Source organism: Rhizopus microsporus (assembly GCF_002708625.1).
Source record: "Rhizopus microsporus ATCC 52813 unplaced genomic scaffold scaffold_4, whole genome shotgun sequence".
Classification (NCBI taxonomy): domain Eukaryota; kingdom Fungi; phylum Mucoromycota; class Mucoromycetes; order Mucorales; family Rhizopodaceae; genus Rhizopus; species Rhizopus microsporus.
Genome location: NW_019671919.1, coordinates 1,005,681 through 1,030,493, shown reverse-complemented (window position 1 = coordinate 1,030,493; position 24,813 = coordinate 1,005,681). Strand labels below are relative to the sequence as shown.

The 24,813-nt window shown below is 38.1% G+C and overlaps 12 protein-coding genes across 12 annotated transcripts; 4 read left to right on the top strand and 8 right to left on the bottom strand.

Moving 5' to 3' along the window:
- Positions 1–15: 15 nt before the first annotated feature.
- Positions 16–1,053, bottom strand: RHIMIDRAFT_276471 (uncharacterized protein). The gene has a single exon (XM_023612627.1). It carries the CDS (start codon positions 1,009–1,011, stop codon positions 199–201), a length of 813 nt encoding a protein of 270 aa, XP_023468560.1. The 5' UTR covers positions 1,012–1,053; the 3' UTR covers positions 16–198.
- Positions 1,054–1,275: 222 nt separating this feature from the next.
- On the bottom strand, positions 1,276–2,856 carry RHIMIDRAFT_276467 (uncharacterized protein). Its single transcript, XM_023612626.1, has 5 exons — positions 2,663–2,856; positions 2,559–2,604; positions 2,116–2,509; positions 1,964–2,062; positions 1,276–1,908 (listed from the first exon to the last, which is right to left on the bottom strand). The coding sequence occupies exons 1-5, from the start codon at positions 2,730–2,732 to the stop codon at positions 1,321–1,323; spliced, it is 1,197 nt and encodes a 398-aa protein (XP_023468559.1). The 5' UTR covers positions 2,733–2,856; the 3' UTR covers positions 1,276–1,320.
- On the bottom strand, positions 2,837–6,242 carry RHIMIDRAFT_276466 (uncharacterized protein). The gene has a single exon (XM_023612625.1). The coding sequence runs from the start codon at positions 6,222–6,224 to the stop codon at positions 2,910–2,912; it is 3,315 nt and encodes a 1,104-aa protein (XP_023468558.1). The 5' UTR covers positions 6,225–6,242; the 3' UTR covers positions 2,837–2,909.
- Positions 6,243–6,638: 396 nt separating this feature from the next.
- RHIMIDRAFT_287064 (uncharacterized protein) lies at positions 6,639–8,913 on the top strand (the record flags this gene model as incomplete). The annotated part of the gene is made up of 11 exons (XM_023613437.1): positions 6,639–6,792; positions 7,251–7,275; positions 7,330–7,470; positions 7,547–7,564; positions 7,638–7,782; positions 7,833–7,907; positions 7,957–8,091; positions 8,146–8,214; positions 8,266–8,395; positions 8,444–8,651; positions 8,706–8,913. The coding sequence occupies 11 exons, from the start codon at positions 6,639–6,641 to the stop codon at positions 8,911–8,913; spliced, it is 1,308 nt and encodes a 435-aa protein (XP_023468557.1).
- A 333-nt stretch (positions 8,914–9,246) lies between these two features.
- RHIMIDRAFT_192063 (uncharacterized protein) lies at positions 9,247–9,429 on the bottom strand (the record flags this gene model as incomplete). Its single annotated transcript, XM_023605960.1, has 1 exon — positions 9,247–9,429. A coding segment is annotated over one exon (183 nt), but the record flags the coding sequence as incomplete, so codon positions are not given.
- Positions 9,430–10,391: 962 nt separating this feature from the next.
- Positions 10,392–11,707, bottom strand: RHIMIDRAFT_235600 (uncharacterized protein; the record flags this gene model as incomplete). Its single annotated transcript, XM_023608382.1, has 7 exons — positions 10,392–10,695; positions 10,750–10,832; positions 10,885–10,985; positions 11,030–11,114; positions 11,164–11,310; positions 11,369–11,421; positions 11,473–11,707. 7 exons carry the CDS (start codon positions 11,705–11,707, stop codon positions 10,392–10,394), a joined length of 1,008 nt encoding a protein of 335 aa, XP_023468555.1.
- A 270-nt stretch (positions 11,708–11,977) lies between these two features.
- On the top strand, positions 11,978–13,321 carry RHIMIDRAFT_287063 (putative cytochrome c peroxidase Ccp1; the record flags this gene model as incomplete). The annotated part of the gene is made up of 5 exons (XM_023613436.1): positions 11,978–12,110; positions 12,165–12,387; positions 12,435–12,687; positions 12,741–12,866; positions 12,926–13,321. 5 exons carry the CDS (start codon positions 11,978–11,980, stop codon positions 13,319–13,321), a joined length of 1,131 nt encoding a protein of 376 aa, XP_023468554.1.
- Positions 13,322–13,507: 186 nt separating this feature from the next.
- On the bottom strand, positions 13,508–14,804 carry RHIMIDRAFT_276455 (uncharacterized protein). Its single transcript, XM_023612624.1, has 3 exons — positions 14,485–14,804; positions 14,223–14,434; positions 13,508–14,165 (listed from the first exon to the last, which is right to left on the bottom strand). The coding sequence occupies exons 1-3, from the start codon at positions 14,638–14,640 to the stop codon at positions 13,520–13,522; spliced, it is 1,014 nt and encodes a 337-aa protein (XP_023468553.1). The 5' UTR covers positions 14,641–14,804; the 3' UTR covers positions 13,508–13,519.
- A 770-nt stretch (positions 14,805–15,574) lies between these two features.
- RHIMIDRAFT_199600 (phosphomannose isomerase 40) lies at positions 15,575–16,942 on the top strand (the record flags this gene model as incomplete). Its single annotated transcript, XM_023606391.1, has 3 exons — positions 15,575–15,961; positions 16,029–16,458; positions 16,509–16,942. The coding sequence occupies 3 exons, from the start codon at positions 15,575–15,577 to the stop codon at positions 16,940–16,942; spliced, it is 1,251 nt and encodes a 416-aa protein (XP_023468552.1).
- Positions 16,943–16,999: 57 nt separating this feature from the next.
- RHIMIDRAFT_235596 (PLP-dependent transferase) lies at positions 17,000–18,538 on the bottom strand (the record flags this gene model as incomplete). Its single annotated transcript, XM_023608381.1, has 6 exons — positions 17,000–17,440; positions 17,498–17,971; positions 18,019–18,135; positions 18,187–18,318; positions 18,370–18,407; positions 18,484–18,538. 6 exons carry the CDS (start codon positions 18,536–18,538, stop codon positions 17,000–17,002), a joined length of 1,257 nt encoding a protein of 418 aa, XP_023468551.1.
- Positions 18,539–19,489: 951 nt separating this feature from the next.
- On the bottom strand, positions 19,490–19,988 carry RHIMIDRAFT_191225 (uncharacterized protein; the record flags this gene model as incomplete). Its single annotated transcript, XM_023605948.1, has 2 exons — positions 19,490–19,744; positions 19,803–19,988. Coding segments are annotated over 2 exons (441 nt in total), but the record flags the coding sequence as incomplete, so codon positions are not given.
- A 2,303-nt stretch (positions 19,989–22,291) lies between these two features.
- Positions 22,292–24,813, top strand: RHIMIDRAFT_276446 (FAD/NAD(P)-binding domain-containing protein). The gene is made up of 8 exons (XM_023612623.1): positions 22,292–22,802; positions 22,856–23,018; positions 23,073–23,119; positions 23,173–23,248; positions 23,308–23,374; positions 23,425–23,591; positions 23,640–24,396; positions 24,448–24,813. Exons 1-8 carry the CDS (start codon positions 22,567–22,569, stop codon positions 24,684–24,686), a joined length of 1,752 nt encoding a protein of 583 aa, XP_023468549.1. The 5' UTR covers positions 22,292–22,566; the 3' UTR covers positions 24,687–24,813.

Sequence of the window (24,813 nt, the reverse complement as noted above, 5' to 3'; positions counted from 1 at the left end):
ATATAGGATTGAATCTCTTGATAGATTATAATTGAGGGGGCATTTAAGGGATAGCAAATAATAATGGGAAAACACTTGACGCTTAATGGCGTTAGTGATGCATAACCCAGAAATTTATCAACCTGCAGCATTTTTATTTCTTGTGGGAATTGACATTGGGTATGAACAGGATAAACCTATCGAAAAAAAAGGAGGTCTTTAGACAATAGTATCTGTTCTTTCCCTAGCGAGAGCGCCTAGCAGTTGTTTCCATAGTTTACAAAGTAGGCTTGACCATATCCAGGAAAAAAAGAGCAGATATGTGCCTAAAAATAAGCCCAGAAGTAATAGACAGATGTACACTGTAATAGGCTTTATTTGCTTGGGTATGGCATTGTGTCTATATATGCAATCCAGATTTATATGCAGAATATTAGCTATCATATCAGCTGTTCGACGAATACCTATCACTAAGCAAACACCAATTATGTATACTAATCCAAGCATAGCTTGTCCTGCAAAGGCCGTAGAGTAATGAACGATATCCAACCACACCGCAATTTGTAACATCTCTTGATCATGCCACGTTTCGTCTCCATCTATTTTGGGTCCTATTTCACTTCCTAAGGCCAGTTCGTCCAAGGCCCTTCCTAACTGGGAAAGACCAAATACGAGGCCGATAAGAGAAAGGAAACTGAGTAGATGGCAGGTAAATGTAGAGAGCGTTGCGAGAAAGACACACTTTTTAGAAGGATAAATATAGTTACATGTTCTGCAAACATAGTCTGTGTCATAGCGTTTCAAGCATGCTGGATGAGCCTTTTGTAAACATGGACAGGTCGTGACAAAGTCTGGTTGATTCGATTGCATCATGTATGGACCTATAGCTTTTGTTCTATCTAGGCTATGGCTGTTGCAAATGCAGCAAACAAATTCACAGGCATCGTGATTGTTTGGCATAGCATGAGTAGAACGATCTTTATGTATTCTTTTTGTGTAAGGCGGCAAAAAGTCTGTGGATGGTGTTTTCATTTATAAAAGAAACAAAACTCATTATTTTTTTTAAAAAAAAAAGAGAGAGAAGAGTAGCTATCTGTTATGTAAGGAGTAATAAAAGCGACCGTCGTCCTTTTTAGCAATTTCCCCTGATTCCCAAATCATTTATGCATAAAAACATTTATACTTAAAAAGGAGAAGAGGAAAGAAATCAAAACCTTCCAGTGTTTCCGTTGGATTTTATTTTTTTTTTAAAAAAAAAGAGATCTTACATAACTTGCTGTTTTACTGTAGTAGAGCAACGCCTGTCCCTCTTGCTTAGCTATACAATGTGTTAGTTTATCTTTATTGGCTCGAATGAACTTTACATACCGAACAAGTTGTGCACCAGGGATACAATCTTCCCGTCGAACTGTCTTCGTGCACAGCTGCTCCTGAATCCAGCAGTTTATTGCAACCTGTGCAAGACAGACATTTCTTGTGCCACCGTGATGCCTTGGGGCCAGGTATTTCTTCATGAACTGAAGTTATACGCTCGTTACACCTTGGACAAGCACGAACAATGCCAAAACGGGGCAGTGGCTTTTCTCTAGAGCTCATTAAAGATGAAGGTTTTACAAAAGATGTAATATGGCGACTATAGGGTGAGCAAGGTGCGGATGCAGGCATCCTTAAATAGTGCTCTACTGTTTTATATTCTGGTCCACTCCCAGAAAACTCCTCATTATCTTCATAAAGAAGTGTACCCTTTGGGATAGCCGGTCGTGTAGCTGGTATAGACTGAGGAAAAGGTACAATCCTCATATGCTTTGAAAGTAACTCTTGATCTTGTGGTAGCTCTGTGGCTGTACATTGTTGACAAAATGCTCCATTCATGTCGGTATACATGACTGATGGCTGTAAAACTTTGTTGCAACAGGTACACTTGAAGCACTATATGATGCAATTAATACGTTTCTATCCTATATGTATATTCCATCACACTGACCTTCACATGCAATGTAGAGCTATTTACTACAATATAGCTTTCAATGATAGGCAGTGAGCATTCCGAGCAATCCAGTGAAGATGGCATAAACAGTGCACACTATAAAAAATATTAGATTATACCAAAATAAGGCTCTTTTTGTGTGTATATACTTTTGGATGATATATTTTCTTTAGAGGATCGATTACAAAAGATGTGTTATCAAACAATCCTTTACAGCCTTCACATCTTAGACAGTTCCAGTGATATCTTTCTTGAGTATCAGGCAATCTGACCAATTTCCCAGATAATTTCTGATTACATTCTTGACACACCTTTTCATCCTTTATTGGTTGTTCGATCTGAATTTGCGACAGACGAAATAGATCTTTGGACTTTAGTTCCTGTAGTTTTGCTCTCCTGTGATCTAACAAAGTACTCAATGGCCTTTCTTTAAACGTTGCTGATTTATTTGAAATTGCTGATAAAAACCGAGGTTGATTTTCATCAGCTTGCTCCTGTACTGGCGAAACCAGGTTTCTTCGCCCAACAACACTATTTAGGTACCTAATCTCGAATTTTAGTTTTTATTCATGGTAAACAGGTAAAATGTTACCTCGACTGCCATCTATCCACGATACCTGATTTGCTTACGTCTGTTACTTTTTTTAAAAAGCGTCATTTAGTCAATAGTACGGAGAAAAATAAAAATGTACCTACAGGTCGTCTCAAATCCACACTTTTTACATTTTTCATTATGAGAGAGCTCTCCACAGCGACAAAAGGGCATTTTAGAGTAAGTCTTGGAAGAAGAGTCTTTTATTCAAAATTCGCCTAGTAAGTTAGTCTCAGGATTATTTATATATATTTTAAGAGAATATTTTGCTCAAGATTGCATATTGAACTGATCCAAGTCATTTTACTGAATAAAGAGAGACATCCTTTTCTATTACAGCATAAACGTTTATTAAAAGAGCAAGGCCCTCTTTTTTTGTAACGATACATCTTTATATGTTAGCCATTCTGGTATCACAAATGGTTTTAGCAAGGCAGATGGTGGACAACTCAGTCTATGCTGTAACTGTGAGTCTAACAGAAGCTGATATAGCCAAACAGAGTCTGGTTGTTGCCTTGATAATGAATCAAAAAGTGCCATACAAAGGTCCTTTAGCTGTAAATGAATGTTGGAATAAGAATAGTAAAATTTGGTTTCTTCCAAGATTTCTTTTGCCAATGGTTGCTTTACGGGTACATACTTGAGTATATTCGCTAAAGATTTCAAGACACAAGATTGGGTACGATGATAAGTGGAGTAAATTGAATAGTTCTTTGACGTTGCATTAGCCATTGATACATCAGATCCTTTTCGTAGCAAAGCTTTAAACTGAGGCCATATGGATTCAGCGAATTTTCTTGATAGGAAATCAGTTGATACAGCCGAGATCTTTTCAATAAAGATGGCCGCATGGTACACTACATAGTTTTCTTTATCGCCAAAGCGATTCATAACATAGGGCCAAATTTCATGCGATTGCATGTTGAGCGTCTTTGGTTGATTTGCTAATACAGACACTCCAGAACTGAGTAACTGTAGTATCTGTGATCGAAGCTGTGCTGAAGGTGCTGTTAAAAAGTGACTACATTTCTTCATAATATCTACAACCATCGTTTGTTGATGCGTCAGTGGTGCTTCTTCCTTTTCATCCTCTTGTTCCTTCTTTTCATGTTTATAACCTTCTCCTTCTTTGATTGCTTGCTTCAAAGTGATCTCTTCGTTTGTTTCCTGCTTTTGTCTGTCCAAAAAGTATTTTCCAATTTCTTCCATTGTTCTGTAGGCGTCGTCCATGTTTCCCATTGTATCTTGTTCGTAAATAAAAGAGTAAATTTCCTTGCTAACCATAGGTTGTTCATAAACCTCAGCGCCTTCTGATTTTGGGCTTGCGTTTCTTTCTTTATCTGGAAGGAAATCTTTTTCTACTGTTTGAACTATTTCTAACAATACGCCACAAAGCCCCAGACATAACTTTTGATCATGATGATGTCTGTCAAGAGCATCACATATCTCTTCTACAATATCGTCAAGGTATTTTATGCAATCTGAGCCGCTAATATGAATCAAAGCCTTCAGGACGAGTGGCACTCGAGATTGAGATGATAAGACAGCAATGTGATGGGATACTGAGTTGATCACATAGTCAATGTTTGTTATGGCCAACTCTTTGGCATCGCTTAACCCGCAAGCTATGGCTATTATATTTAGTGTGATAAGCGCGTATGTGTGTATATAAAGATTAGATGACCCTAAATGCGCTAATAAAGGATATAATGCGGTGATGAGTAGATCTTGCAGATCTTCCATATCGATAACCGATGTGGCTAAACCAATCATCTGTAATCCAAAACAGATAGTGAGAACATAGGAGCTGTCGTCGGCATGTTCAGATGCTCCTGATTTTATGATGGATGTCTCGACGTTCGTAGATTCAGAAGCAGAGAAAATAAGCAAGTTGATAATATCATTTGTCACTTGATTGACGATCGTCTTTAAAGAGTCTGTTGTTTCCAGTGCTTGATCGTCATAATTTATCCAATTCTCTACATCATTTTCTAATTGATGACTTGTTGCAATAGCACCTTGTAATAATAAATGCACAATGTAGATGGATTGTGGCTCATTGTTCCCAAGATTATCAGTCGACACATAACGCATATAATGATGCACCCAACTTTGAATGTTACAGTGTCTTCCTATCGTATTGAGCATTTTGCACAGTTTTTCTACTACAGAATCACTGACAATATGTTTGAACCGTATCTTTGGATACAGTGGTGTTGTTTGCTTCATATCATCCATGTCAATATATTTTTGATTGAACTTGCCTTCCAACACATGTAAACTGTCCTTATCAATTTCTAGTGCGGTCATCCAGCCATCTGAACACTTGGCTAACACGGTCGAAAGAACGCCCTCTGCTTCATGGCCAAGTGTCAAGACAAGCCCAGCAATGAGTGATATAATTTCTGACTTTTCCTGCTCATCTCTCGCCATGATGTATTTCGGAAAGTTCATCATCCATTCATAAAGCTCGTCCTTCAAGATTGGCATTATAGTACTGTCATAAGATGTATTAGACGACAGGTTCTGTATGTATATCATACATTTATTAGATATCTGTTCATAAGGGTCATCACGATAAGACACCATAGCTCGTATAAGCGATCGAGTGCAGCTGTCCAAAGTGCGTGAACAGGTTGAAAGTATCAAGTATGAAAATTCCAGGTACGCTAATCTTGTTCGCCACTCTGAAGATGACCGATTCTTCAGGACAACGTCTAATAGAGGTGCTAAACTGGCCTTATTCTTCTCATACCACGCTTTAACTCTCACTTTACCCATGCTCTTTGTTGCCTCGTTCTTTTTCGACCCATGATAAATAGCCAAATCCTGGAGTGTGTGTATTTCAGCCAAGTTCTCATTATCTTCATCATTCATCACCACGCGAATCAGCTCTCCTAGAATGTGTAAAGTTGTCACTACGACCTGATACTTCTCTTTCTCCGGTTTTCGAATCAACGTCGTGCATAACTTTGAAGCAACCCCTGGGAACAGCTTAGCGATGCTGTCAGTATCGTATATGTTGTCAATCAAGTACTGATCAAGAGCCGTCAGTGCATCCACTCTCAATTCCATCTTTTGGTCGTGTTCGATTATATCAAGCAGTCCTTTAATACTTTGTGATGCTGCTGGCAAAAACGATTCTGCTCTAATAGTTGTCGCCAAAAGGAAATTGGGCGATGCTTCAAAAGAACTGTATCTTCCTTCCCTATATTTGGCTGGTAATGCAGCGGATATGCATCTTACAATCAGGTGCTTTACTTCCTCAGAGCATGGAGCTTGTTTGTTGTTTTCATCGCGGTATATGAGAATACCAAAGAAGATCAAGATCTGCTTTGTAAACTCGGGTGCCATTAACTGCTTGATTAGCGTTTTGTTTAGAATTTGGTACATAATTTTTAATGCTGGTTCCATAATTGTGTCAATGTGAATTCGTTTCTGGATGATTATGGATCGTAAGAGGTGTAGCATGGTCATCACTATATCGCGCTTGTTATCTGGTTGCAAGCTCAAGTCATGGTCAGGAAGGGTATCTAAGAATGAATGGAATTCGTTCAAGAGTAGAGCAAGTTTCTTGATATTTTCATTTGATAGATTAGAGGATAAAGTATGAACTGATTCTTTAAACGAGTCTATTCTCGCCTTGTATTCATCACAATGAGCCATCAAAGCAGGATAAAAAAGAGTTTAAACCCAGTTAGTCAACAGAAAATATGTTTCTCCTCAATAAGCCGCTGCTCTTTTTTTTTTTCTTCCTTTTTTTCTCTCAAAACCAATCTTTAAGATTGCATTATATCAAAGTGGCGAACCCTCAAGAGAATTCCGCAACCAACCCTCCTTGGTAAGTTCAATTTCAATTTATATCATGTTCGTTGAAACTTATTCTTGATAGGTCAAGCAATAATCAGCAGCCATGGCGTTCATATCCTCAGCCTGTAGCACATAATCAGCAATACGCTGCTTATTATCAACAATATGCAGCACCTAATGGCTACTATCCACATTATTATCAGCATAGTAATACACCTCCACCTCCAGGCACTACAACGGAGGCTCCACCAGGAGTAGGAGCTAACAACTATGGATACTATGGATATTACTATCCACCCGCTAGTAATGCTACCACTGCACCTCCAGGTATGCAACAACAACACCCTTCTGCTTATTATTCTCAGTACAACCAATATCAATATAATCAGCCGCCAGGCACTTATTCATACTCACAACCTCCAAGGTACGTAACATCCTTTTTCCTTACTCCCATTTTAATGTTTTTCTTTATAGACCTCCTCCACCCACCACTAATTCCGAGGCTAATGTGAACGCAGCGACATCTTCTGCACTAACTCCAGGAAGTAAGTGATAATCTGGTTTTCTTTGTTTGAAACAGAGAATTAAATCTTTTTTGTGTAGGACCTTTTCAAAAAATTCCTCCTTGGTCTAAACAGCCAGTAGGAGCCGTAGCAGCAACTACTAACTTGCAAACTAGTGTTCAACAGCAAGCCATAACAAAACCAGATCTGGCATCACAGCAACAACAACAACAGCAACAGCAACAGCAAAAACCAAAACAACAACAACAACAACAAAAGCAACAGCAGCAGCAGCAACAACAACAGCAGCAGCAAGCGCAAGAGACATCAGGACAAGCTCCTGAAGGAAAAAAGCAGGCCACAGCCGCCCTTTCATCAGCGGAATCGTGGCCACCTTCATTACAGTAATAACCACACATTCGATATTACAGCATTGATATATAACTTTTTATATATAGACAATATGTCCAAGATGTCTTTGCCAACTGCTTACCAGGAAAAAGGGACGAGGCTGAATTACAGTTACGCAACTTGATCTTGGAAAGTCATAAAGCAGGCACATTGTTGACAACAGACTGGAGCGAAGTAGATTTACCAAGGTAAAGCAACCTTATACATGGTGTTTCCATAGATAACCTTTTTTCTTTTAATTTTAGCGCTTGTCTTCCTTCAAAGAAAAAAAGAAAGAAGTAAGTTATATTTTATGCGCATTGTTCATCTGGTTCATTCTTTTTTTTTTTAGTAATAATAATAATGGTAGTATTAGTGGTAGGAAGAAAGTAAGCCTACAGACACAAAAGCTGAGCAGTGAGGAAGAAGCAAAGAAATTAAGACGACTACGACGATTTGAGGAAGATGCTGCGCAATATAAAGCTGAAAATATGTCCTCAACTATGCAGCAAATGCATTTGGTAAATATAAGAAAAAGAGCACATCTAGCCAAACTAACTTTTATTTTAAGGATGGACCACTGGTGAGTGATACAATTATAGGTACTTCGACTAAATTAGAGAAGCAATATTTACGATTGACTTCTGTAAGTATTAAATTGTCAACTTTTTTGCTTACACTAACTTTGATTAAAGGCACCTGATCCTTCTACTGTGAGACCATTACATATATTGAAACAGACATTGCAATTATTACGAGATAAATGGAAGAGTGAGCAAAATTATACTTATATCTGTGATCAATTCAAATCAATGAGACAGGACTTGACTGTAAATAAATATCAAAAGAGTATAGACATCATCCATTTAATGCAATATCATTAGGTTCAACGCATCAAGGATGAGTTCACAGTGCAGGTATATGAGATTCATGCTCGAATAGCTTTAGAAAAGGCAAGTGAGTGATAATTGTGTGCTAGACTAGTAATAACATGTAAAAAAAAGGGTGATTTAGGAGAATACAATCAGTGTCAAACACAGTTGAGAGGACTCTATGCATCCAAGATACCCGGTAATGTGATGGAATTTACAGCATACCGCATATTGTACTTTTTACATACACAAAACTGGGCAGGTAAGATATAAGGAAAGTAATTAAGGGATGAAGCTGACGCTCTTGAAGATGTCAATTCGGCTATGTCAGAACTAACAGGTGAACAAAAGGAAAATGAATTTATTCAACATGCGCTACAAGTACGTTCTTCTCTTGCTACGTCTAATTATCATCGATTCTTTTATTTATACAAGACAGCACCAAATATGGGTGGTTATTTAATGGACCAATTTGTAGAAAGAGAACGAGTACAATCATTATTGATCCTATGCAAGGCGTAAGTTGATACAAATTGAACAGGTGATCTCTTTACTAACTTATATCATTTTAGTTACCGTCCAGATCTTTCCCTAGACTTTATTCAAAATGAGCTAGCATTTGAATCAAGAGAAGAGCTGATAAAATTTCTAAAAGAACAGAACGCACTCTTCCTAAAGGCTAATAATTCAGACTTTTTAGATGTTAAATCAGCACTCGGTAGTTTAACGGAAAGCGTGAAGAAATATAAAAAGATTGATATCAAAGGTCAAGTGTATTAAATAAATAAAAAGACCAAATTCTGTACACATACAGTTTTTTCTTCTCGTGATCTTTTATTCAAAAAAGCGATGATAGAATAGTACAAAAGCTCTTTTCAAGCAGTAATGGTTCAAACAGAATATATGCTAAACATTTATATTTGGAGGCATAATGACTGAACCAACACACAGATTGAATGTACTTTTCTATTAACTGTATATAGTCTTTTCTCTTTTTCTCTGCTTCATTAAATAGGCTATTTGTATATATTTATTTATATATGTACAATGTGCCATCAGATGACACATAAAAATAAAATTTATTTATTTAAGAGTGCTGACAGAATCTTTTTCTATCAACAACCCCCGAAGCCACTTGATTTCTTGTTCTAGCTCGTGAACGCGATTCTGTAAGGCCTCTGATTTTTCTGTCATTTCCTTTACAGTCTCTTGCATACTCTGTTCTCTTTGCTTCTTCTTTATACGAAATCTTGCACTTGCTGCCGTATTTCTTTTTCGCTTGTCTTCATCAACAGCGTTCTTTTCTTTATTATCGATCACTTTTGATGATTTATTATTATTATTAGACTTTTGCGTAACTGTTGTATCTGGAGTCATAGGCGACAACAGAACTTTAGCAAGATCGTCAAGTGACACTTTTGGTAATAAAGGTTGATGATGTGTTGTATGACTCAAGTTTTCAGGAGATACAGTGATATTTCTAAACATTGGTGCATAGTCAATCGGAATGGGTGGCACTTGAGTCAAATAACCGTATGCCATGTTTTCATTATTAGGACTATTGTTGCTACTACTACTGCTACTATCAGGGCTTTTATCGCCTTCTGGTGATTGTGCTGTTGGCGGCTTTATATCATATGTAAATTGTGCATTCGTCTATATAGATTTTTATTAGTTTGTTGTCTAGTCATATCGTTGTACACACACATACCCATAGATTTAAGTCATTTTTTGATATGGCTTCAGGCTCAATAATAGGATCAAGTATTAGAGAATCGATCGGATTGGTATATGGAAGAGAATAAATATCAGACATTTTAAAGAGAAAGAAAAAGAGAAAGAAGCCAAATGGAAGATTGAATTTATAATGATCCAATCAGCGGAGGTGGGGTCGAGAAGCGATCATGGATATCTTGCCTGATTATTAATTCATATGTCTTTGTGGCTTATGCAACCCTAACGTCAATCTTTTCCTTTAATGATGCAATACGACGAAAGCAAGACCCTTTTGTACGTTATCTTTGCTTACATACAAAAGAGAGGAATGGTTAATTTCTATATACTCTCTCCCCCTTTTCTTTCTTTCCTTCACTATTACATGTCTTTTTGCTCAAGAGATAACAAGAAACCCAAAATACCCTTGAGAATGACAAATTGAATAATCTCCTATTGGCAGGATTTTAAAACGTGTGTACAGAGCAAAGGGTTACACTGTTATCTAAAAGCGGTGGTTTCTATGCAAAAGGTGTCAAATTGGTTTATTTCTTAGGCTTGAATGGAGAACTTAAAGTATCCCAGATATTACTAAATACGGCTGTCCATGATGACGTTCTGGCTAAGGTAGGCTCTTGCTCTTGTTTCGGTTGCTCAGCTTCTTCCATAACTATATCCTCCTCTTCTTTTTCTTCTTGTACTATTATATCCTCTTTTACTATTACTTCTTTCTCTACACTTATACTAATATCCTTTGTATCCTTTTCTATTTCGATCGTTTCTGTAGGGACATTTTCTACAATGTCAGTGGCATTCTCTGGCTGTTGCTCTTCTACTTCTTGAGGTACTCTATACACAATGTCAATATTTCCTTTATTTTTTATTGTATTTTTTCTTTCTTACTGCTCAGGAGCCTCTAGCGCTTTAGTAGCTAATTCTATAGCAGCCTTTTGCTCTTTTGATAAATGGCGAGTTGAGACATGTCGCTGTTGGTAATAGTGAGTGTCATCGTGGGTAATTTAATTCTTTCTTTTTTACCACTTGGATTTCTCTGGCTTTTTCTTTGATACTTTCACATATACGCTTGATCATTGTTGCATAGTGACTGAATCCTTCTCCTTCAGATATAGCTAAATGCTCTACGATTAGATTTAATATAAATATACAAGGACAAACAACTAACCACGTGGTAGATCACGGCATCCCGTATAGATAATCAAGGGCGAGCTTGAATCACTATTCAACTTTTCAATGGCCACTGCTGTTGCCTTTAATATAGATTAAACTAGACGTACTTGATAAAAAGAAGCCACTTACAAGCACATAAACATAATCCAAGTCGCGAACACGGTGTTCATTACCACACAAAGCACTAAAATTGCGCTCATCGTCTTCACCATAATAAATAGTATATGAACCACGTCCATCGATAAAAGCAGCACCTATCCATATCTGATCCTTTGCCTGGTAGCACAGTTAATATACCATCTTCTTGCTTTAAAGAAGGAGGGGGTAGAGTTACCTCAACAACTGGTGTTTCCTGAATATTGGTAAAATCTTCATCAATATCGTCTCCTATAGTCGATAACAATAAGCATTCGTTTATTGTATATTTTACTGTATTACTTTTAATAGCAGTCTTGGATTGTTTCTTGCTAGGCTTAGTCGTCGTTGTCTTTCTCTTTCTCTTTTTTGTTTCAGTTACAGGAGCTTCCTTTTCGCTACCGTCATTGCTCATCTTGCTTTTTGGCTCTGTCTTACGGGTTGTCTTTCTCTTTTTCTTATCCTTTGAGACTGCCTTATCATCTTCTGGAAACTGGATGAAAGTAGGAACGCGGGTGTCTTTTGTCGATTGGACCATGTCAAGTTGTGAATAAACAAAAAAAAGGGGGAAAATAAAATATAAAATTTTTTTAAAACACAGGCCAAAAACAAACACACGCCGGCAGTAATAGAACAAAATTTTATGCGTGCGAAGAAGCAACGGTTGAAATTTAGTGTGATGATATCATACAAAGCTAACCCTTGTGGATATAAAAACCATACTTTTTCTTTTTCTTTTTCTTCTTTTTTTCTTTTAAACAAATCATTGCATTAATTTATCATGACTTCTTTAAGACAGCTTAGAACAATGGCTACACGCTTGAGTGGTACGCGTGTATATAATCCCAGACTAAACCCCATTTGCCCCCAAACTACGTTTCGACGTGGATGTGTAGTGGAATCCACTGGCGCTAAAGGGTCTCATCCTTATATATGGTTAGGTAAATAGTATATAAGAGAATAAGAATTGGTGTATTGAATTGTCCTGCGGTCAGGCTTGTTCACCTTGGGCGGTGGTGCAGTCTATTATCACATACAAAGCAAAACATCCAAGATATCTGATAAAACGGTAGAAAATGACAAGAATGCGCCCAAAGGAAAAGAAAGCAAACCGATTCCAGAAAGTAAAAAGGAAGAAGACAGATTAGATAAAGGAAAGAATATTGACTATCAAGCCGTTTATAATGACATTGCTGCTCTTTTGGACTCTAACCCTGAGTAAGTACATTACCTGTTGACCATATGATTTTCTCTAATAAAAATAGATATGATGATGGTTCTTATGGTCCAGTCTTACTGCGTCTCGCGTGGCATTCATCTGGCACGTACAATAAGGAAGATGGAACGGGTGGAAGTAATGGTGGTACTATGCGTTTCAGAGCAGAAGCTACTCACAGTGCTAATAATGGACTTGAAATCGCTCGCAACTTGCTTGAAAGCAAGATTAAACCCAAATATCCAGATATAAGCTATGGTGATCTTTATACATTGGGAGGTGTAGTGGCTGTTCAAGAACTGGTAAGCTCTCAAGCGTGCTTTTATGCAGTATGTCAACATATATTCTATCATAGGGAGGTCCTACAATCAAATGGCGCCCAGGTCGGCAAGATTTAGGTGAAAATAAATGCACACCAGATGGAAGACTTCCTGATGGATCAAGAACCGCTGATCATGTTCGAGACATTTTCTATCGCATGGTAACTCTTATAAAGACTTTTATATTCACTTTAACTTATTTTTTTCTTCCTTCTTTTAGGGATTTAACGATCAGGAAATTGTTGCTTTAACTGGAGCCCATGTCTTGGGTAGATGTCACCTCGAACGTAGCGGATTTACCGGTCCTTGGCAAGAAGCTCCTACGTTCTTCTCAAATGAATATTTCAAGGTCATCGCATCGCGTGAATGGGTGAAGAAAGAACTTCCACATGGTTTATGGCAATGGGTCGACAAGGCAAATCCTGATGTCATGATGCTTCCTATCGAAATTACAATGTATAATGATAAGAAGTTCAGGCCTTACTTTGATCTCTACGCAAAGGACTCGGACAAGTTCTTTGAAGATTTCGCCAAGGCCTTCAAAAAACTAATTGAATTGGGTGTGCCATTTACTGGCAAAGAGAAGGAGTATGAGTTTAAGAGGGTTAATCAATAAATAAATAAAAAGCCATATGACATACAATAGCCCTTGTTATGCTTATTTTGCTAGCTTGCGTCATTGATTCTATGAATATCAATATGGCTTTATTTTCAAATCTTATTCAATGACTTTTTTTATCATTATTGTCATTTTTGCGCTCTAAGGAAAGCAAACTATATTGTTTAATATTAACACATTTGAAGGGAGAAAGAGCTACGGTTGCGGTCGACCAAAGATGCTTGTATCAAAATGACCTGTCCTTGTTGATTGAATCTCGTTTGTTGGATTTCCATTTCCAAGCAATAGTAGTTGTAGTTGCCTGATAGTCTCTTCTTGATCATCCGTAGCCGGTAAATGCACCCAATTAGCTTTATTTGGGTGATTGCCGAGAGCTACCTTGTTATCTACAATTGTCTTCACATTGCCTATAACCTTACACCACTCCGATTCAGGAATATTCAGACGGTGTACTTGCGATGTATCGCAGTTGGGAATCATGAGCTGGGTGCGTATATCGACATGATTGTGGAGATATTCTAGAATATCATAGCACGCGGCAGTCGCTGCCTTTTGTTTACTTGGACCCACACGACTGTGCGAGAAGATGGTCCCTGATTGAACTAATTGGCAAATGACAGTAGCCTGCCACATACTGTTTTCGGCGCCTTGTATATCAATTTGTATATTGCCTCCTGTCAACGTAAGAACATCTCGGATTTGGCTCTTGGGATCTTGATTTGGCACTGGCTTGAATCCTGGTTTTAAGGTCCTAACGGTAGTGGGGTTGCTGATTATTTCCTTTACACTAGGCTCTATAAACCCTCGAACAGCGGGCATTCCAAAGAAATGGTAAAGTACACTATAGGAACTAATGGTTCAAAAGAGTATCCCCGCATTTGTATAAGGGGTAACTTACCCGATATATGCATCGAATAGGTTTGAATGAGCCGGGATACCAAGGGATCTCTTAAGTTGCATCTGTCCAAAAATACTCTTGGATATTCGGCCTGGATCTTGACACTTTCTATTATGCTCTGTCAACGTTTCTAAATTAGCTTCGGGAAACATGCTGGAAATGATCCAACGAATGGCCATTGCTCGAGCACTTTCACCTAAGAATCGAAATCTCTTTTTTTTTTTTTGGTTAAGACGGACTATTCTACAATCATTCAGCATACCTCTGCAATAGGAGATTCATAGTTGAGTGTCACTTGAACGAGGTTTGGTAAAGCAGGTACAATAGGTAGTTTCTGTCCATATTGATCAGTTATATTTGAAAAAGCTTCACGCAAGAAATTCTCGACGTGTTTTTGCCTCTCACTGACGGCGTCCATTAGTATAAGCGATTGAGTAAATATGACACTCTAGAAAGAAGTTGAATAAAATGTTGACATGCGGTAGCTGTGGAATTTCTTGTTTAGCCAATCATCTTTAGGTTAAATCCAAAAAAGGGTTTAATTACTAGACAGCAAAAACTTAGACCTTTTCTCACATTGCCTGTCTTTTATGCGTTTTACTAGTAGTTATGCCTACCATTAGCATCAATAATTATTCTCATTACTTTAAATTACTATTATTATTCGCTTTACTAATGAGGGTAACTGAATAATATAACGTATTCGGAAATGATTTATTAGTTTGTACCCTGCATACTTTAACAACTTGTGTGGCTGCTAAAAAAAAAAGTACTAGGCTCCAAAGCATGAAGACGAGTAACCATTATCGTTCACTGTACTAGCTTACCAAAAGCTAACTTTTTCTGTCTATTTATAGAATGTTTCTTTTCCATACTAAAAACGCTCTACATCGTCGGCTCGCTATCCCAAATAGTGGCATTAGACTATTGGGCAGAACACAGCGCATGATTTCGGTGAGATTTTGCTTGACAGCCAGCAAAGAGTGCTAACTGTTCTATGGTAGAACAAAGCGAAGAGCCCGTCTATCATTGCAGATCCTTTTGATGTATTTAGTGAAATAAACCATAACTTGCATTGAACGGTAATGAAGAAAGGTAAAGACTACCATGAACAAAGGAACATCTTTATGAACGTGTGAGTTTCTTACTTGAACACGTACAAAGAATCTTTTTGGGAATTTTTGTTTCAGAACACAGCAGATGATGCTTCTGATAACCCTCCACGTTGGCTACCGTCAAGAACAAATGGGAACATGAAATGAAACTCAGTCCAGCCTGTCCCGTATATTTCAGCTATTTCGACAATCCCCCTTTTCTCCTCCTTTTTTCTGAACGCGTTTGTTTTTCTTATAATGACTTCTATCTATCGCTTACAATGCAAACCTCAATCTTATGACTGGGGTAAACTAGGGGACGTTTCCAAGGTGGCTGCCTATGCAAAAGCTTCTGGTGTCGAAGTAGATAATTCCAAGCCTTATGCCGAGTTATGGATGGGCACTCATCCTAATGCTCCCTCCATCGTCTTGAATGAAACCCAAACTTCACTTGGACAACTTATTAAAGACAATGTTCAGCTTAGCACACAAGCCATTTACGATCATTACAATGGCGACTTGCCTTTCCTCTTCAAGATTTTGTCTATTCGCAAAGCACTATCTATTCAAGCTCACCCAGACAAGACACTGGGTGCACGTTTATTCAAAGACTTCCCCAAAAACTATAAGGATCCTAACCATAAGGTATACGCGTATATTCACATATACATACATACGTATATTTGTATATATACTAATCTTTGTTACACAGCCTGAAATGGCTATTGCTGTTACACCTTTTGAAGCTCTCTGTGGATTCCGTCCCTTGGAGGAAATTGCTCACCACATGAAGGTCTATCCTGAGTTGACAGAGTTGATTGGACATGACCTTACGCATGAATTCCTCGAAATAAGCAAATCATCTGACGAACAAGCCAAGAAAGCAGTACTCAAGAAGGTTTTTGCTGCCGTTATGCGCGGATCCCAAGATACCATCACTCAACTATTGGCTAAACTCATTCACCGTCTGAAAGAATCTGACGACAAGGACACAATTTCTAAATTATTGATTCGATTGGATGAACAATATCCCGGTGGCGATGTGGGCGTCTTTTCTTGTTTGTTATTAAACTATATTTCCATGGAACCAGGCCAGGCTATCTTCTTGGGAGCAAATGAGCCTCACGCTTATTTGTCTGGAGGTAAAAGAAAGACTAAACAAATAGACGTATCGAACTGATACACTTGCTAGATTGTGTCGAATGTATGGCCACCAGTGACAATGTCGTCCGTGCAGGCCTGACTCCCAAGTTCAAAGATGTTGATGTGCTTGTAGAGATGCTCACGTATCGTTACGGATCAGCGGAATCACAAAAGATGACACCTGTCAAATTTGGTGAACACTCCCTTTTGTATGACCCCCCTATTGAAGAATTCTCCGTCGTTTGGACAAACATGGGATCAAATCAAACTGAAAAACACAAGCCAATTGAAGGCCCTAGCATCCTGATCGTCACTCGCGGTAATGGAAAACTGACAGGCGATGTACTCAAGACAGAACAGAGCTACGACTTGCAAGAAGGTTATGTTTATTTTGTAGGCGCAAACACTCCTATTTTAGCAGAATCTGGTGAATCTGGACTAGAGTTTTACAGAGCTTATTCTGTTCCTCCAACACAACAGTAAACATGAACAATAAACATTTTTAATATCTATTTATAAATCCCAAATCTTATTGTTCTTTTATTGTTTGATGGGCACATCATTACGGTCTGCCTCTTCCTTCACGGCTTCTACCAATCGACGCACTCCTTCATCCATTTGCTCATAAGAAACATTGCTGAATGACACACGAATATAAGGTGTATGCTCGCCTGCGGGCATGAATGCATTACCAGGCACAGCTATCACGCCCTTTTTAGGAATTGCCGTATTCATGATGAGATCGCTGGAATCTGTAACACCGCCGAGCAGCTTGATCCAGAAAAACATGCCACCACTTGGTTTAGCCCACTCGCCGTATCCTTTCATGTGCCTTTGCAGACACTCTTCAAATTGATCTGCTTTGGTTCTATAAAAATCAGCTACACTATCTACGTGTTTAAAGAATCCATCATGACCCCATGAGTTCAAGAGTTCATAAGCCATCAATTGAGGCACACCTGAAGACTGAAGGTTTGTTACCTATACACCTAGTGAGATAACCAGCGGTAAAGAAATAAAATTTAGAAGGCTTATTACCATTGTATGAAGATCGATACGACGAACAAGCTCGGCAGGACCTGTCACCCAGCCAATGCGCAGACCAGATGAGAGCACCTTACTCATACTATCAAATCTCAATACACGAGCATCTTGGTCCATTGAGAAGTAAGAAGGAACACGAGACGTGAACTGCAGATAGTAATAAGGATCGTCTTCCAAAATGAGTAGATCGTGCTTTTGACAGACGGCATAGACTTTTTGTTTACGTTCAAGTGTCGCTGTCGCACCAGTGGGATTTCCACCACATGGGATAGTGTAAAGTGCATTGGGTTTTTTACCGTCGGTCCATTTACTCAATACCTCATCCAGTGTCTCTGGTATCAAACCGTAAGCATCGGTTGCGACGCCGATCAATTTGCATGGTTGGGTTTTCAAAAAGGCAAGAGCGCCTGTATAGGATGGATCTTCGACTAAGATAGGAGTGCCAGGATCAATTACCATTTCAAACGCCTAAAGTGAATGTCAGTATTTTCCCCACTCAATAAATGATACTTTACCTTTGTCAACAAATCTTGTGATCCGACGCCAATCGAGAGAGCAAAGTCCTCATGCTTGGGTTTATGTTCAATTTCTTGCAGCTGTCTTAACCATGAGTTCAGTTGTGGCAGACCTGACTGTAGGAAAGCGTATATTAGTTAAGTCCTGGATACACTGTGGTCATTTACCGTAAGATCGTAAGACAAGCAGCGTCGAAATAGCTGTTGGTCCATTTGCAGAGTTTCGCCAGACTCGAGAGTGACGGTCATGCTTTTGAAAGGAAATGTTGATGGATTAGGCTGTCCTGCGCCCAAGCTTATCTACATAACAAAGTAAATATCTTCTTCACTTAGTAAAAAGTCTATCCGTACTATGTTGGGATCATGAAGGAAGGGTTGAAGGGCACGAACTATGCAGGAAAAAAAAAGAACAAGCACAGTAAATAAGCGTTCAATTTTTTTCTGTTTTAGGATAAAAGGTTTTACTGGGTGAAGGTTGTCTCGCCTTGCTTTGCTCGCTCAAGTATTTAGAATAGTCCATAAGAAACGTGAGATAAAAAGAAGGTGACGGGAGCAATGAGCATGAGAAACTTTTGAGCTTTTGTGTTCCTGTGACTGTCGGGATTCTGATTATCATATAGATTAGATGCATTTAGGCTGTCATTTAAAAGCCTTTGCAGACTAGCAACCTCTTTTTCGACAGATATGTGAGTACGCCTTAGCTCCATGTCTATAACTAAAAAAAATTCGAGCGATTTATTTAAAATAATTATTTTTTTGATATTAAAAAAGAGAAAAATTCCCAGCTTATAATTGTTAGCGATTGCTTGTGTAAACAATCTAGTATGCATGATACTTTTGAATTGTATAAATGAATACAAACGCAACAAAGTCTTTTTTCAAAGGTCCCGAAGAGAGGATGTTTTATGCCGACAGTTGCGAACTCCGTATCAAAATGCAGTCCAGTCACTCTTTACAACATGGTCTGTATCACACCATGCTTCATTGACTATAAGCTGTACATTTAAAGACAAGAGTAATGCAGCATAATGGTCAGCGTAGCTCATTACTCACTCAAATAATAAACTCTATTTACCTTGCTCCGTGTAGACAAACGCGTCTTTTGGTGGTCACTCGTTCCGAGCTAATCGGACTGCTGTCAACTCTGTCCGACTCCTATAGCCTATTCAAGACATTTACAATGTTTCATGTGACAAGCATACCAAATAAAAAAGGAAAGTACAACAAGACCAGTTTCTTTCAAGAAGATCATACACATGATGCGCGTTTAAGATTTGATCAAATAAAGAAAAGCGTGTTTTGTTTTCTTTATAATACAATTGTGATAAAAAGAGGGGTAAAGGGGGAATTAAGCATAATAGTAAACAAATAATAGTGATACACATGAATAAAAATACATGGAATATAATGAAAAAAAAGGGGATATGCACAATTAATGTTCATGCTCATTAGCAAAGCCACCCAGTGCCTTATATCTACCAAATGCCAATTCGCCTACGAATATACCACCAATGATAATAAAGAAAAATCCACCGTTTCCAGTCATGACGACCATCATGAGCAAGTAACTGATGAATGATGAGAATGCAGATAGTAGACTTCTAATGGTATCGGCTTTCCATGAGAAGGGAGGAACGGTAGGTAATTTGAGAGGAGAAGGGTATAATGCATTGCTCCTTAAAAAGTTTTGTGCGGGTGTTTTTTCAATATCGACCTGTGCTGACTCCTATCATATTTCATTATGAGTAAAGTTAAGAATGATAAATAAATAAAAAGGATCTTACGTTGATGCCGGCGTCTAATTGATTTGTCTTGTTGGCGCGTATCATTCTCCAGGTAACATAGTATGCTTCAATGGCTGGAAGACCACGAGAGAGAACAGCCATAAAGAACAGACCGAAGCAAGCACCAATGTAGGCTCCTTCCGAATTAGGTACCCAGGTATTGATCCATATGCCGTCGCCTTTTGTGCCCCAGTGGAAGGTGCCCATGGCTCCCATCATCATATGGCTCATACCATGATTCATAGTGGGTGTTGCAGTAGCAGCAGTTGCTGTAGATGTTGCAGTTTGTGCCATACCACTCATGTCGTGTCCTGAATGATCCATAATGTATTTGTTTATAAAATGAAAATAGAAAAAGAAAGAGTAAAAAATAAGTGATTTGACTCTCAATTGGACCTTTGCATTTAGCTTTTTATAATTTTGAGACATCTGGGGAGCAATAATCGCGCAAATCAAGTCACAGAGTCAGATTCATTTACAGATGAGCTTCGGCTAAAGCAACTCCTTGTCAATATCCTTATTCTACACATGAGAATCACCACCAATAAACTAAACTAATGCATTTTTGTAATTTGATTATGATTCACTACAGAGAAATTGACAACAAGTTACAGAGTTTTAAGAAAAACGAAAGTTAGCTTGCTGATGTCGATTTCAAACTAAGCAATGAATCACGTTAGGGACGTGCACTGCTTATAGTTACAAACATGCATGCTAACTAATGTAAGGCTCTTAGATTCGTAGCACAACCTAAGCTAGAAATTATGCTGTCTACAGAGTACATCGTTTTTCAGTTATCATATTGCTAAAAAAGCTTGAATGCTTCTGTCACTTAAAACTAGATCAAAACTAATTGAGTATGAACTTCATTTTCGTATGACAACAATACGAAACACAGCGCTCCAAAGCAATGCTACTTTATATGTAATGTATAAACAAATCAATTATCACTAAGTCATCAACCAACCCATATCAAGGACGTCATAGTATACACATTCAACCATACCTATTAGTAGGCGCGTCAAAGGTAGTAAGGGAGGGAAGGAGGATCAGATCAATGACGGAAAGCAAAAATGAATATGTTCTCGGATGACTCATTTCTTGAACATACTCAGTTCTTCTTCGGATTCCACGCTTGAAAATAAACGCTGATATTCTTTCAAAGACACGTAACATGAAGTCATTTCTAGTAAGGAAGAATAAAAGTCTCCAAAAATGAATAAGCTAGCAGTCTATCTGACTCCAACAGAAGCACTCGACCAGCTACAGTAGAACAACAAGAGTGCTTTACAGCGAAAACATCTCAATGACCAATGATACTATACTACTTTTTTTTTTTTTTCACCAATCATACATGTCTTGATTCACTGCCAGTAACATTTCGAAATCAGCAATAGCTATTGCTATTTGGGGATAAGACAATGTGTGGTTTATTATCAACCACTGCCTTATTAGCTAAATAAAGAAGAGCTTTGCTTAGTAAAAATAAAACTGCCTGCCCCTGTTGTTAGCTGTTATAATCTGTAGTTATTTTTTCCATCATTGTTGAAAGCAGAGTGAGTGTCCGAGCTGTGAAATAAAGCCAGTTTCTATGACAGCCAGTTTCCATGGTAACTTCTTTTTTATTAAGTGTAGACTATCATTCCATGGTAATAACCAGCGGGTGTCAGATGTGATTTGATATACATTGTGATTTTTTCTGATTAGCCAGACATTTTAGTCATTGGGGAAAAACGTTGACCCAACAATCGAGTGCCTCATACAAAACACTTTTATAGGAACGATTGGGGTGTGGCCACAATAGACATTATTAAACCAGATAAAATCAAGTAATATGTTTAGTCATATTAAATGGTCTAGATCATAAACACAATTAACTCTCTATTATCGTTATTTATCCCGCTCTTGAAAGACATTGTATTGTCCGGAACCCCCACTTTTGCTTTCGATCAGTAAAATAAAAAGCACCTGATAAAACGTCAGTAACAAACCATGGATTCCTTTTTAAGCTCAGATCAGGTGATTTCGCATGAAATAGCAAACAAGACTAGCTTTGTCATATGCACGTGAGTTGACATTTGGAAAAAGGAAAGAATATTTGGGGAACGAAGGAAATATGATCGACGGAGTTATAGAGTGGAAGTGAACACCAATATTCATAGAGGATTTTGTCCTAGAAAAAATAATTATAGATAATATACCAAAAAAAAAGGACGCACTTTTATTTATAAATACGCTGACATTGCGTGATCTCTTCGTTATTGTTGCTGAGAGTAGAATGAATAGCAAATCCTATGAAAATGCGGGCTGCTGGTAAATCAATTGTAGCAGTCCAATAATGGAAAGGCACTGTGTACTTTGTGTATCTATGAAATTATGCCACCTGTGCCGAGCGCGTGGCAGAAGGGTTCTACTAATAATAGCATGTCAATTAAGCAGTTACATCAGTGAAAAAAAAATCATCCTAGGTTATCCACGTCCGCGTATGAGCATACTATAGACATAGACAGGGCGGTAGGCCTCTGTCCTTTCTTCCAGTTGTAAATCAATCATGTATGCCCTCATCATATATCCCCTCATTGATTCATGATATACTGTATATGTAAAATAAAAGGAAGCCCCCTTTGTAAAAAAATCATTCAGGAAAATTTCGGATTGAAATCAGGTTTCACACTTTAATTTTTGTACGATTTCTTACAAAAGAATAAATACGAACGTTTTGACATGACAAATTCCAATCAATCCTTTTTCTTCTTTCTTCATTATGGACAAATTAAAGCAAAGTAGTCATAGATCAACAGAAAGCTATGCAAGCATAACACCTTCTGTTATATCAACTATCACATTTCATGATGTACTCAAAGATCCAACTCTCCTTCATTCCTTTGAATACTATCTCAAAAAGAATTGGTCTCAGGAATACTTGCTTTTCATTGAAGCAGTCAATCAATTGAGGCATGAATCAAATCGCCCTAAAGACATTGAAGATACTTTATTCAGGTTACATTTATTGCATTATAACAGTGAACACCTCATTAATTTTTAATGAACAGAATCTACCACAACTTTATAGAACCGGGCTCTCCTATGGAACTGAATGTTTCAACCAAGCAAGAAGTTAAAGAAAAACTCAATTCACTTCAATGGGCCGTTATTACTCGAGATGATGCTGTTGATGTCTTGAATAACACCGAGCAGGAAGTCTTGGCATCACTGGTAATGCAGTATATCATTTTGTACATTGTGTCTAAATCATATGGTCTCTTGTAGCATGTAAAGTTCTCTGAATTTCGCGGCACCTCACTCGCAGCTTCAAGGTACACACACAAGCACATGCTTATTAAGTTGGATTAATCTTTCAATTAAATAGTTCATTACAGAGTAAACTATATAAGGAACCCACCAAAGATCAAAAACGGGTTGTCATCATCGGCGGGGGATTTACAGTAAGACGTGTATAATTTATTATCTTTCAATCACATACTTAATCTTCATTTCCTTTTAGGGATTCACAGTTGCCTCCATACTTGATCCCATGTCTAGGTTTCATGTTACATTGATAGACGCAAAAGGTAATCACGCAGCAGCCTTACAACACAGTGCCCTAACCTATACTTTACAGACTCATTTGAGTACACCCCTGGGATTGTTTCCAAAATTGTTAATCCTGAACGATCCACATCATTACGATTTACGCATGAATCCTACGTCAAGAACGGCAAAGTAGTTATTGGCTACGCAAGTGATATTCTCAACGACGCGAAAAGCGTTAAAGTGAATGATGAAGTGGTACCTTGAATTTCTCTCTAGTAGACTTTAGCTTATTTCTATATATAGATTCATTTTGATTACTTGGTTCTCTGCACCGGTACATCTTATGCTAACCAACTAAAGTCAACCGACTCGTCCTCTCTCTATCGCACAGCTAATCTCAGAAAGATTTCTCGTGACATTGCCCAAGCCAAGAAAGTTCTCATCGTTGGAGCTGGTCTCGTTGGATGTGAACTTGCCGCTGCCATCCGTCAAAAGTCTCTGGCGACACAACGTGACACTAAAGTGGTCCTAGTCGACTCTCTTTCCGAGGTACTGCACCGATTCCCGCTCAAACAAAAACGCAAGGCCCACGAGTTCTTGGTCAATTTAGGAGTCGATATCGTCCTGAATGAACGTATCACAGCCATCGGAAGTGACGAAAATGATGAAGCCTATTATGGATCAAGCGGTCGCATTTATTCTCGTAAGGAGTATATTGTGCTTCTTGCGACAGGTGTCAAAGTGAACACAGATATTCTCTTAAATTCCACAAATGAGTCCTGTCTTGACATTTGTCTCGATAATCGCGGGTACGTTCGGGTCAAACCTACTCTTCAGATCGAACATTGGAAATACAATCACATCTTTGCTGGAGGTGATATCACCAATGTGATTGAAGAAAAGACAGCATATGCTGCTACAATTGCTGGTGTCTGTATTGCTCGTAACATTTGTCGTCTTGAAAAGGGCAAGGAGCCCCTTGCTCAAGGTACAAAGGGCCTCATTGCTCCTCCTACAAAACCTCTTCATGGTGTTTCTTCTCAAGGCGGTATAGGAAAACGTAAGTCATGTTCGACTTCATTTAGAAAATGTATTTATGTTCTTTTTACAGAAAACCTTGGCATGTTAGAAAAAAGGCTTTCATTTCTGAATCCTACTTGGGAAGCACTCAAATACTTTAATGAAAAGCAATACTTCAAAATTGTCCAAAATAGAAAACTGAACGTTATTGGCAGGGCGCCTAAATCATTAGATGCTATTCAAAGGAAAAGAAGAATATTCCCATTCTCACAAAGTCAAATAACGCTTAAAACTGAAGAGGAAGCCCCTTCCTCCGAAAGTAGTGTATAATAGTATATATTTTTGTATTTCTTGTAACTAGTTTATCTTATATGAAATGGATAAAAATTAATAATAGAATATATTAATGTTCTTTTAATGTCATTTTGTTACTTTCTTGATGTTGACGAATGCATTG